The sequence below is a fragment of the Peromyscus maniculatus genome, chromosome 8, assembly GCF_049852395.1.
Source record: "Peromyscus maniculatus bairdii isolate BWxNUB_F1_BW_parent chromosome 8, HU_Pman_BW_mat_3.1, whole genome shotgun sequence".
NCBI classification, from domain to species: Eukaryota; Metazoa; Chordata; class Mammalia; order Rodentia; family Cricetidae; genus Peromyscus; species Peromyscus maniculatus.
Window position 1 is genome coordinate 15,488,604 of NC_134859.1, and position 13,905 is coordinate 15,502,508.

Here is a 13,905-nt window from a genome sequence, read left to right on the forward strand (position 1 = left end):
ACGACCTCAACTTCTTTCTTTTTAATTCTTCTCAACCAGGTTTTCACAAAAACTAGACTTTCAAGCCTGGCAGCCCTTGGTGGTAGAAATGATCCAAATCAAAAGACAGCCTTGACCCGTGGTACTGACTGAGCACTGGCTTCCACCTCTGTGCAGCAGATCAATAGAATCTGTTCCCCAACAACAAAGGGCCATGTAAGACTAAAACATGTGATGTGCTCATCACAGCCTATGGGGAACACTGCCAAAAACAGTTGTAATTAAAAAGGGAGGGTTCTCCCGAAATTGGAGGAAGTATAGTGCTGCTCTAGGCTGCTGTTTGTTGCTGGTAGCCTACATTTCATAGTGGCCCCAGCAAGGTGCTCAGGCCTCAGATGGAACTCAGCTATTATCTGAGTTCAGCAGCAATAAAGCCGGTCACACAGGTGTCCTCTCCAATACCTGCCATGCCATGAGCCATCCTGTGGTACAGCTACCGTAGAAGAGAGTTTCATGTGTTAAGAGAACTTGTAAAATCCCCTTACCCTGCGCAAAATTTCAAAATACTGGGAAAGTAGCCATGATATACAGAGTATACAGCGGCATTTAAATTGGCAATAGAGTGAAAACAGATGTCTGAGTATGGAGGAATAACATTATTTTTAGAAGCCTAAACATAACTGGGTGGGTGGGCAAGTTTCAGCATTTTCTAGTCAGGACAATGTTAATATCAAGTTTGCAAACCACAAAAAAAGTTTTCCGCTTTCTCTGAATGAAATGCGGTTTATTAAAAGGTGTGATACAACACACCGTCATTTCCCATGGCCAGCTCCAAGAAGAGTGCTCCAAAGCCACTCACTTACCTGGTAAATATAAAGAGTCACTACTCTGAAATGGTAGAAAAGACAAATCCAAGTTCAGGGCATTAACATGTTGGACTGTAAGAGTGACCGCCATCTGCCTGCAAAAGCGTTTGGAGTACGGGGTGGAGGGGATGGGGAGTCAGGACCCCAGTTCTGGGGGCTCAGCTCAACCAACCATTCTTCCCAAGTGCCTTGCAGTGCACCCTGAGCCACCCTGAAAACAGACTGGCATGGACTCTGGACAAGGACGGGGGGTGTGTGACTGCCTCTTGGCAGGACAAGCCTCAGGTTGACCATGAGTTCCTTCTCAATTTAGAGGCCCCATAAACCCTCTGTGTGGCAAGAACACCCAGGAGAGGGGAACCTTTGCAGAAAGGGAAGAATGTGAACTATTCTCCACAGGCTCTGATTCTCACTTCCCCATTTTCTCAACAGCAGGAGCTAGCCACACAAAGCCAGGTTGTCTATTTTTCCTTAAAATATAGCCAATTTCTGGTGACTAGATGTGGAAGGCAAAGTTCAGAGAGGAACATTTTTCCTCTGTGCTCATCAAGCTGAGAATGGAAGTATTTTGGGGGTCGGCAAGCTGGTAAAATAGAGAAGAGGGGAAACCAGAGTGCTGTCCCAGAAGTGCCTGATCTGTGGAGTGGAAGGGGAAAGGACAGACTGTGTGAGGGCGAGGGAGCCGTGACACTTGCCTGACATCTCCTACCTTTGGACAGTGTGCTTAAGAACCTTTCATCACTACCTTTTCCCTAACAGAACTGAAGCAAGGCCAATGACCCTCATCTTAATTCCTAACCCAACAGTCAAGGAACTGAGAACTGAGTATCCACACACTCAGAGGAAGATGGAAGTCTGCAGGAATAAAACATGCCCTTCTCCTTCACTTCCTGAAATTTCCACTTTGGAAACAGCAAAAAACTAACTGTGAGCCTAGGGCTAGACAGACTTCAGCTAAAAGCCCACCTCTCCTATGTAACTTGTTCTAAAGCTTCTTCCAGTCTGTGTTCCTTTATACAGACAGGGATATGGCTTGGGCATTGTAAAATTATTCCAATTATCTATGTAAATCCCCTAGCACAGTCATGGTCGACTACAGAGGTGACAATCATGGTGTCACCTTGCAGGTGACGCTTTCCCAGCAGTCATGTGGACAAGGCCAAGCTCGTCCGTGTGCCTCACACTATGATCTATGGATCCCAAGAGGGAAGACCTTCTATATATGAGTCTGTATGTCTGCCCTGACGGAAAATACATGAAGGGCCAGGGAATACTCCCTACTTACCGTGTGTGTCAACGTATGTGGATGGCTGTGGACTGAACCACTCACTGTAAGCCAGGGAGAGTTTACCTTGTCAGCCCTTCTTTCTTACATTTTCAATATAGACTTGACCTACTTTTAAGGCTGTCTAGGCTATCTAATGAGAAAATATGCTATAAACTGCTAAACAAAGTAAGTGCCTTATTAGTGGTACACTGCCTCTGTCACTATTACTATTAGTGAGTACACCAAAGTATAAGCGTCATCCTTCATACTAAGAAATTTAGCCACAAAAATCTGGAGGAGACTCTTGTGGCTGGGCAGTGGGTTTTCCTAAACCACACTTTAAGAACCACTGGGAAGACCACCATGATGCAGAGGTTTTGTGTCAAACAGTGTTTCCTCAATGGCTCCATTTCCCATCACATCTGCCTTCTCTGTTAGCTCTAAAGTATGATTTCAGTCTGAGGAAATGGGGTGGTAACTGCTGTCATGCTGTCAATTATAACGGTAGTCGTGGCAACTAAATAAAATAATCTCCATCACCAAACCTCAATCTGATAAAGGTTCTCTGGAGTCTGTTTGTTAATAACCGGCTTTAAACAGCATCCCCTCAGAAGGAATGCCTTCTTGGGACCACTCAAGAAAAGTTGGAGAGTTTCTTCTATCAACAGCCTCCCCCCACCACCACCACCAAAGAGCAGAAAGGCATTTCCGAGATGTCTGGTACACCTACCCTGAGCAGCCCTTCCCTCCTGAAATGCAAAAACACTAACCTATGATGGCAGTCCGCTGAGCACTGCAGGACATTAGTCCACGTTTGGAACAATAGGTCAATTAATTCCTAAACTTTATCTGGCAGTGGCTTTAAATTACTGAGCCCTCCCTAAAAGGTTAGTTTTTTGGTCATTTTAGAGAGCATGCACTTCAGACAAAAGTTTCTCTTTTAAATGATGATATCCTGTCACATGCAGATGCACCATTAATGGGATGGATCCATTGGTTCACATCTGCCTGAGAAGGGGCAGAGGATGAACTCTACAAAGGCACATGCTTCTCCATTAACTAACTTTGGCACAATAATTTTTATGTTCATCACCTGGGGGAGAGGATTACTTCACATTTTGGAGACCAGCTGTAACTTTATGGGAGATGCGGCACTGCCCGATAAAAGCTAAACTTTTCTACCAAAGAGGAAACGGTGAAGTAACCAAGAACAGGGAGAACACATGTGAAAGAGTAATGAGAACTGCCTGTGCATGTCCTTCCTGGTTCAAGGGAAAGGGCTAAGGAATAAAACGGACCTGGAGCACGCCAACAGTGTCAGACCCCGCTAATGTCTCTCCTCACCACGTGCACAGATCTCCGCTGGCCACTGACACACACTCAACTCCACAGCGGCCCCAAAGCACAGCCTGCCTGACAAGGCCCCCTCACACTGCTCACAACAGTCTGAGGCGTCTTTATGAAAACCCATGCACGACTCTGAGAGCGACTGCAAGCACGCCGTCTACGAGGACGGCTCAACATAACAGTGAGTTCACGTCAGCAGTGGGCCTGGGAGGAGTGCGGACAACTTGTCAATTAGATACAGTTTATCCCGGATTAAGGTTTTAATTAACTGGCAGCCTCAGAGAAGCATTTCATGTTTTTGAAAAGTTGTATTTCTATAAAAAGGCATGATCAGCTCTGAAGAAGAGCCACAGATTACACACTGTAACATTTATTTCCAAGGCTCAACTTTTAAAAAAAATATGAGTTCCATGAGTTTAGAACAAAAGGACCTTTAAAACAATATAAAAAGTTGAGAACAAGACCCCAAAGGGTGCAAAAACAATTAAGTGAAACAGTTACCTCTATGTCCTGGATAATCTTTGGGTATAGTGATCTATAAAATGAATTGGGAGGGCCATCTGTAGGTCTGTTTTTAAACAGGTACTGATCCCTGGCAATGAAAACAAACAGATGTTACATTTGTGCACATAAAAGAGCAGATTTTATTTAAGCATACTTACAAGGACAACCCCATGTTTCATGTCTTTCCTTGCACTGAATGTTAACAGTTCAAAAGCAGGATTTCTGACAAACTGCAGTTTCCATGGTAGAGACAATTTAGTTCTGGCATGATGCTGGTCTTTTGTTTTCTGAGTACCGTCACACAAATAATTAAGCTTTCGTTCTAGGCTGTCCCCCTCCCCCGCTTATAAATTTTATTAGTAAAATCTTGCAAATAAAAAACAGGACACACTGAAATTAACTAGTTGCAAAGTCTATACATACATCTTAATGAGCTTTTAAAAAATTACAATAGGCATTCTGAAGCTGTGGACCTTCACACTGGATTTTACACTTTCACTATCAAATATATTTTTGTGCTCTTATCTACTATAAAAAAACGAAAACTCCATGCCGAAGTCAGATCAAGGACACCGTCAGCCTGCTATCCTTTGGCACTGCTCATGCCCGTTAGCCACATTCAGTCTTTCCTCGGTCCTAAAACTTAGCTCTGCGTGCTCTCTCTTCCCCGTGTGCTGCTGCACCCACGTGCACAGTAAGTGCTGATGAAGCTCAGGAGAAGTCCTAGTCCACATTAAACTTCCTCCCATAAAGAAAATGCAACTCCCCACCCCCCCACCCCCACTCTTCTCAGTCCTGTGCCTGTCTGCAGCTCCTTCTCTGCGCTGACGGAGCCAGGGCACTGACAATATACAGAACTATCAGCTGTATTGAAGCTCACAGGCTTTCTTGGAAACACCTATGGCTGTATTTCCATTCTTCCCCAGGAGCAGTGAAATAATAAATAGTGAAATGACACGACTCAGGCTGGTGGTACAGCTCAGTGGTAGAGCAGCTGCCTACCATGAATGAGCCCCAGGTTTAATCCCCAGCAATTACAGCAAATAACATTACTTGACTCTCATATTTTCCTTTAAAAACAGTTTCATGTATGGGGGTTTTGGTTGCACGTATGTCTGTGCACCACACGTGTGCCTGGTGCCCATGGAGGCCAGAAGAGGGTATCAGATCCTCTGGAAATGGAGCACCAGACAGTTGTGAGCTGCCAAGTAGGTGCTGGGAGTTGAACCCAGGTCCTCTGCATGGGCAGTGAGTGTTCTCAACCACTGAGCCATCTCTCCGGCTCCAACTCTCACTTTTTTTTTTCTTATCTTTTTGTGATGGGATCATTGCCTAAGTTTTGAAAAAGTGTAATTTCACAGCTTTAAAAAGATGAATGACTCACCCATCTGAGGTATTCAAAACTTTATAATAACAAATGCATACATGTCAGAAGGGGGAATTCTAACAGCTTTTAATTCTCTTGACTAGTCATTTTCCTCCTTGTTTAAGTAGACCGACACATTCACAAACAGAATTGCCTTGAGTAATCGAGCTGACTGTCCACCAAGGGAATTTTTTCCAACCAAGCACCCATACTTACCACCCTCTTCTCTCTGAGAGGCCCTTCCAGAGAGGGTCAGTGCGCACCATCCTCTCAATCAGCTTCTTCCAAAGCATGCCTTCTGAGATCACTCGCTGCCATTCTTTACACACCAGCTCTGCTGCACACAGAGACCTGGCATCCAGGTAGGAAAGAATGTTTTCTGCTATGTGATCTAAGCCTTGCTCTACAAAACAGAAAAGCAATGAAAAGAATGGGTAGGGCAGAGGACACAGAGCAGCCCTTCCCTTCAAGTAAGAATGAGTAAACCCTGAGGCGGGAGGCAGGTCAAACAGCCAGGAGCAAGGCATGGACAAGCTTGTCAACAGGTGCAGCCGACAGCAGCTGCTCTTAGTGTAGCAGCTGCCCTGGGACAGCTCTGTCTTTCTCGACACGGTGAGACTCTTTCTTCCTTTCTTCCCCATTTTCCTGCCAAAGCCTCACAAGCCAATGCTTCTCCAAAGTTACAGCTGAGGCACAAAAGGAAAACTCTCAGGCTGTGCTCTGAAGCCACGACAGGAAGTCAAGATGTCTTGCTTCAAAACCTGTGCTTGTTGCTTATAGTCACTGTCTATTACAATAAACCACACTCCACTGTGAATCCTTGATAGCTCCAGGGACCAAAGGGTGAGGCTGGCCCATTTGTTCAGGCAGTGGACGAAAACAACTGCTCACATCATCTTCTCATCTCCCTCTGATGGACAACTACTTCCTGTTCTGAGCAGATGGGAAAGAGCCCTCAAAACAACAGCCATGTGCTTACTCACTTTAGGATTTTGGACTGAGCTAAACAAGACACAGAAGGGTGAGCCACAAGAGTCCACTGAGTCTGCTGACCTGAAGAACCCACAACAGGAGAAAACCAACTCCCAAAAGTTGTCCTCTGACCACCACAGGAGTGCTGTGACACACACACACACACGCACGCACGCACGCACGCACGCACGCACGCACGCACGCACACACACACCAAAAATATAAGTAAGATAAACTCGCACAATACAAGGGTCCTTGCAAAGAGATTCATGCAAGATCCAGGCTTTACCATGGAGATCACTGTGCGGAGCACTGTTACCACCTGTTATATTCCTTCTTGTATCCTCTGGAGCTATAGGAAGTACAACTCATCCCCGAGCCTGGAACATTCGAATTCCATGTCCTAAGTTCACTGTGTACTATGTGTACACTGTGCCGACACAAACCAAACCCTGAAACATCCTTGTGCCTTGGTTTCCTATTGAATGCTGGCGGCGGCAGCGTTCGCCCTTTGGCACAATACCTGAAAGCCGGCTGATGAAAAGATTTCCAAGTAAGACAGCATCCCTGGGGGTGATGTTCTCTTTTTCAAGCTCAGCAGCACTAAGCTTAGTGTTAACAGCCAGGGGCAGGTGAGCACTGGTCTTCCATTGCCTCAATTCCCAAAGTAACAAACACAAGGTGATACATAAGGGATTCTTTCCAGGCCAGATGTGGTGGTGGCCCATGCCTGATATTTCAGTTGGAGGAAGGAGGAGGGGGAAGGTTTGCTTTACAAACTGAGGTTGCCTGCATGTCTCAGGATGACAAGGAATTTTGAAGCCCTTCATATAATAATTCTATTCTGGACTAGATCTAAGACCCACGCTCCACCCTGATAATCAAAGCTACATGGCACCACTGCTATCCTGTCTACTTGAATTCCCTTAGAGTAATGGTGTCATCAAAGACTGACCTCCTTCCCCAATGGCCATATCACAACAGATTCCTGAGGTGGCTGCAGGGTTAAAAATCTTTTTTTTTCTTATATACCACTTCTATTTAGTGGTAGTTTGAGCTGTAACAGTATGCATACTTTGATGTAAATAAGTACACTTGGCAATTTAAATAATTCTTATTAAATTATTCTAGATTTAGTCACATGTAAAAATACATATGAAAATTTAAGGTATCAGAGATATCTGAAAATGTTCCTAGAATATGTATGAGTTTAGTTTAGTGAGAGTCTTATAGGCAGGTACAGAATAAAATTCATGTCCCAGATTTTCTGACATGTAGCACCTCAAAGTACTTAGCTTTGTAATACCCAATGTTCTCTATTGCTGTCGCAGATGCTGAAGTAGTCTAGATTATGAATATCTATTAAAACAATAAATCCTATTAGAAAGAAGTAAAACAGCAAGTTAAAATCTTACGCCCTTCTCCCCAGTTGCCATTCAAACAATTCCCCTTAACTCTGCATTTGACCACTGGTGGGAGGGGGTGGCAGCGCTTTATGTTGAGCTTCACTATAATCCAGCTCCCAAAGTTCCATAGGGCCCAGCCACTTCAGTCTCTAGAATTTGGGTTTCTAGCATCCAGAAATGGGAGTATTATTCTTCGGCAGACCTGCATAATGAGCAGATTCGATTGTCTTTCTGAGAACAAACCTATGAAATGGGTCAGAACCAAGGACAGCACCCAGGGCAGTAGCTTTTCCCCTGCAGGCTATTACTGATGAATTCGGTAATACTCAAGGGTCCTGACACTCAGCCACCAGCTCTCTCCGTCATCTAAACATATCTAGTCCAAATGTGTCAATTCAGTCCTCAGGCGACACTGCCATCTTCAGACCGTTCTTCTGACCTTCACTCAGGTAAAAGCAGGCAGAAGAGGAACCAGGTGATTGGACTGCTTGCTCACTGGCTGGCTGGTACTTACTAGGTTTGCAGCCTTTCCTTTGCAGGTTGGCACCAGTTGCTTTGGGTCCCTCCTTAACATATACAACCCATTCTCAGTGGAGAAAAATGACCACACACACACACACACACACACACACACACACACACACACACACACACCAACTGTCAGCTCTAAACCCATATCCAAGAGATCTTTCCCATCCTGTATTCACCCTTTGAAGCTTACACACCCTCCCTAATCTTTTCAGGTGCCAATGGATTTTTTTGTTTGTTTGTTTTTTGAGACAGGGTTTCTCTGTGTAGTTTTGGAGCCTGTCCTGGATCTCACTCTGTAGCCCAGGCTGGCCTCGAACTCACAGAGATCCGCCTGCCTCTGCTTCCCGAGTGTAGGGATTAAAGGCGTGCACCACCACCACCCAGCGCCAATGAACTTTTTAAAGTAAGATGTGCTAAAGAGTAGCAGCCAATGTAACAGTTGACATCCTACAAACACTTGCCCAGCACTTCAACCCCGGAGACCTGTTCCACAGTATCTTCTGGGCCCCATCAGGCGCGACTCTGGAGCCCAGCTGCATGGAAATACTCAGTCCCTTCTTCTCACACCTCCGCAGTTCGGAACATCAGTCCTCAGCTCCATCACCGCCCACAAACTTGTGTGCAGGATTTCTAAATATATTCATGTTTTGCTTGGTCACAATTGTTCTTTCCTTTATTACTTGAGTGCATTATTCTTAGGGACGGAAAAGAACTTAAGGTAAACAAAAGTGAAAACAGAGCTTTTTCTAGTCCCGTTATGCCATCGACTTCAAGTAAGCACAGTACCCCCTCATCCACTGTAACTTCCCTCCAGATGGTGGGATACTTTATCTTCAACTCTCTCTCTGGATAACCTGACACGATGTGGAGCTCAGTATTCTTGATACCATTCCGCAAAGTTCAGACACCTGTGAACCGCGTGTTCCTGCTCCCCTCTCCTGCATCTTCTCTGTGTAGTCACAGGCATACCCCTCTTTCCACACCACAGCTAAGACTACCGTTTTCAATTTCAGAATCTCTCAGCTTATCCCAACTATAATCACATTAAAGTCATGCTTAATCACATTTCTCTAGCCCTAAGGTAACACATGTAGGTCTTCTTTGGATTTCTCTAATTCTGGGGGCTCACTGGACTTCCTCTTCTAGCTCCTACACAGGATATCAACAGTCCACTTTACATGCCTCCCATGACTTCCACATCACTAACTAGACACTCCTAAGTGGTCTTAAGCATGCCCTAACCCATCCCCTTTTAATACCCCTATTCTGGAAAAGATGAAATGGACAGCAAGGCGAGCATGCATTAGAAAGAAAGCTGTCTTTCCAGGTCTCAATGGCACAGTTCCCATCACTTGTGAAGAACCAGGATAACAGCACCAACTTCCAGTTTACTAACAAGCCAGAGCCTGCAACCACGAGATGCTAAAGCCATGTGTTGCGTTAGAATCAATTAGGGTCACTGACTTTCAAAAGCACAGTAACAAAAACAGATCCTTCAAACTTTCTACTCAATCAACCACTGGAGAAGGCAGCCTAGGGATCCATACTCCTCGAAGTGCCACCTAATTCTGACCATTTGGAGACTATTGGTTTATAGCAAGGGCACCTATGTAGTCTTGGACCTTTCCTCCTCATTGAGTCCTCACAATTAAACCACCAGTAAGTTTTTGCATACGCAAATCGCTTCCATATTTCCTCTTTCAAATGCCATCGGCTCATTTAAACAGCGTCCTGGTGACACCTATGGCTAGGTTCCTTTCCTTTGGTTACTATAAATTCCCATCATTCTCACAGGAGGCGGCATGCTTTAGTCTTACAGAAAATGCAAGAGCTGGTAAACCACATAAGCCGGCTACATTTTGTTTCAGCCAACTGCTTATGTGAATGGCCATAAGCAGATCTATTATCCTTTTTGGATATCATTAGTTGATACCATAGGAACAATCTTAAGTGCTGAAGGGAGTTAGATCACATAATCTGCAAAGTCACTCTCCAAGATAAATGCTCTAAAACCCACAGTTTACAGGGAAGGAATCTCAAAGGTCCATTGGGAGGACTAATAATGTAAGAGACATAAAGGGCCAGATATAACAGATACTCAATAAATATCCTTAGTTGCCTCTCCCCACCCCCGCCCCCAAATACAAGATTCTTCAGTAGTCATCCTGAAGAGCCGTACAAACCTTGCAACTTGCTGGTTTCAAGTCCACCAAGGAAAAGGAGTCACACAGACTTTCTTGTCTTTTAACCAGGCTGAATGAAGCGCCTCGGGGTGTTAAACTAAGTCCTTTCCTAAACCATGTAACCGGCTCTCATTACTCTATCGTGCTGAGTGAGCCCTCCACCCCCACTTCCTAGGGCAGCATGAGGACAGAGACTGCCTGCCCCAGAATGCAGCTGATGCCGACTACAGGCACCCCACAAGACCGGGAAAATGTCAGCATAAACTCAAACAATTAAAAGGTACTGATCTCAAAGTGCAGTGTGTAAAAACCACCATATCCAAAGGAACTTCAAACGTGTGCTGTCAGTTCAACGCCCTTGACGACGGCCAGTTTGACAGAGCTGCTTCGATCCTACAGCAACCTCCAGTTCTCTAGAAACCTCTCAAAGAGCAGCTGCACCTCCCCTCCCCACCTCTGCTGCTCCTGTTCCATAGTCACACCTCCCCTCCCCACCCCTGCTGCTCCTGTTCCCTAGTCACACCTCCCCTCCCCACCCCTGCTGCTCCTGTTCCCTAGTCACACCTCCCCTCCCCACCCCTGCTGCTCCTGTTCCCTAGTCACACCTCCCCTCCCCACCCCTGCTGCTCCTGTTCCCTAGTCACAGCCCTGGTTATGAATCTGAAGTTAGAAACTCTGAAAACAAGACAGCCACCTACACGCAGTGTGTCGAAGCCCAGGAGTGTGTGGCTCTAAGGGCTACAAAGGAAAGAAGCACAGGTCACAAATCCAAGGGCTTCCCGTGACACTATCCAGAAAACCAAATGACAGTGCAAACACCTACACAGAGCACCCACCAGGTACCGGACACATCGCACGCACGCGCGCGCGCGCGCACACACGCGCTCTCTCTCTCTCTCTCTCTCTCTCTCTCTCTCTCTCTCTCTCTCTCTCTCTCACACACACACACACACACACACACACACACACACACACACACACACACACAGTCTGGGTCTGAAGCCTAGAGGCCATCTAACGCCAACACTCACATTCTCCACTGTGATGCTGGGTATTCGGCCCTGCATCCAGCCCCGAAGTCTTAGCTCATTCCTGCCCCTCTCTGTGACCTTTGATCTAGTCTGTCACATTTACAATCTATAATGGTTTTCTGTCCTTCCTTGGGGCTAGACAGATGAATAACCACAGTCAGGAAGCTAAGTGCTTCAACATTTTTAATTGCACAGATACCTCACCAAACTGATCAGCGAGACTTATCATCCCTTTTGAAGTACAATCTGCCTCTATTTGAAATGGTATAAATTTCCCCTTTAACAACAGTTCTTACAAACCACAAACTTAGCCTGCAGAAATTGACATTGCAGACTAAACATTTACCATGATTTTTAGAAAACCGTATCATAATTATCACTTTTTCCACTGAACCAAAAGGAGCCAAAAACCACAAACATTTTCCATTTTTCCTATACTGACAGGTACAATGTTCACAGTTAGCTTTTTAAAAAGCCAAAACTATAGACAATTTTTTTAGAACTAATGTTTTTCACAATTAAAAGTTTAAAGTGATTGTTAATCTTAACAGTAAAAATTCAAACTCAAGGTAAATGAGTCAAAGTCGCTCTGCACCTCACTGAACAGCACACGCGCCCACAGTCCTGTCTTCCTGTAATGCTCTACAGCACGGGTCTGGGCTAAGAACTAACGCCAGGTCTAATCCAAGTCTACTAGTCACACACACAAAACCAACTGGGCCAGCTTGTCCCTGGCTATTAGATTCTCATGTATGAAATGCACTGACGTGTGTATATATGTTCAGATAAAATCCTGTTAAAACAAATAGCATTTTAACAGAAATATTTCCATGTCCCAGCCAATAGTCCATTCATTTCATATAACATTCAATACCACAAAATTCCACTTTAACAGAGATATGGACAATGCCTTAAAATTCACTGTAATGAAAACTGAATTGTATGCAATTATCCTAACCATATTTATATACATAACACATGTTCATCTGTTCTGCCTCTTCTCCAAGGCTGGGCACTCCCCAGAAGGAGTTGCTTCAAACTACCAGGGGAACTTCAACAGTGCCACCTTGTGGCTACTCTGTAAACATAAGAGGCAATCAGCCACATCTAAACCAGCTGGAAAACCAAGGAGAGGGAAGAAAACGAAAACAAACAATGAACAGACTTGCTTGAGAAAACAGAGGCTTGGCCTCATTAGTCAGTAGTCACTGATGAGGAACAACACAATCATCAACTTGAAAGACATCCCTGACCCTTCCTGGAGCAGCTCAAAGGCCAAGGCTCTGGAGTGCTGTGCTAGGTACAGGAGTTACACACAAGAATCCCTTCACCTATACCCTTCTCTCTCACACAATGAAAGGCCCCTCCTCTCGCTCCATAATTAAAAGTGAATTTTATGAATTGAGTTACTGTCCTGGTTAGTTTGGGTTGTTTTTTTTTTTTTTTTTTTTTTTTTTTTTTTTTTGCTTTGTTTTGTTTTTTTGTCAACCGGGCACAGGCTAGAGTTATAAGAAAGCAAACAGCATGCCATGAGAGAGAGCAGGCCAGATAGCAGCATTCCCTCGTGGTCTCTCTGCTTCAGGTCCTGCCCTGGCTTCCCTCAATGGAGGACTGTAAGCTGCAACAACTGTAAGCTGAAATCAACCCTTTCCTTTCCAAGTTGCTTCTGATCACGGTGCTTGATCACAGCAATAGATAGTAAACTAAGACAGTTATGATCCATTTACTTCATACTCAGGCTAAATTAAGGATTTTCCCAGAGGAATCTTAACTCTGAGTGATTTTATCCTTTGTGCTTACTTTGAACCAATGCCTGCCCGCCATCATTTTACATCAGCACATAGCAAACAAGCCACGTGACCCAAAGGCATTTTACTCCATTTTTCTGATCCTTGTCATTCTAATCCGCCTAATGAGAAATTGAACTAAGCAACTGAATGTTCGAATTCTGGATGGAAAAGGTTCCGATTTGCTTTTCTAGAGACACGAACGGAAAACATCTGAGGGAAGACAGGACGGTACTCTGGCATCAAGGGAACAGCAAAGTCAAGCCTTTCTCCGCTAACTCTCAGATGGTCTTTACACTCTCACTGTAGAAAACCAACACACACACTCGGGAAGAGCACAGAGAAATCAGCAGCTTCTCAGTCACTCCAGCACCCACACTGCTGCTCACAACCACCCCTAACTCCAGTTCCAGGGACCCAACACTCTTCTGACCTCCATGGGCACGAGACGCACACGTGGTTAACAGATATACATGTATACAACACTCATACACATAAAATAAAATAAGTAAATAGAAACAAAAAAGAAAAAGAAGCTGGACAGTGGTGGCGCACACTTTTAATCTCAGCACTCAGGAGGCAGAGACAGGTGGATCTCTGTGAGTTCAAGGCCAGCCTAGTCTACAAATCGAGTTTCAGGACAGGATCCAAAGCAAGAGAGAAACC

The 13,905-nt window shown here is 44.9% G+C and overlaps 1 protein-coding gene across 6 annotated transcripts in view; it reads right to left on the reverse strand.

Moving 5' to 3' along the window:
* The window catches only part of Fbxw11 (F-box and WD repeat domain containing 11), a 106,189-nt gene that overhangs the window by 18,315 nt on the left and 73,969 nt on the right, over nucleotides 1-13,905 (reverse strand). For all 6 annotated transcript variants that reach the window (XM_015997605.3, XM_006978879.4, XM_006978878.4 and 3 more), the window contains 2 exons: nucleotides 5,546-5,732; nucleotides 3,961-4,051 (listed from right to left, as the gene is read on the reverse strand). In XM_015997605.3, the coding sequence (XP_015853091.3) occupies nucleotides 3,961-4,051; nucleotides 5,546-5,732 (278 nt within the window). The remainder of the gene's footprint in view (nucleotides 1-3,960; nucleotides 4,052-5,545; nucleotides 5,733-13,905) is intronic.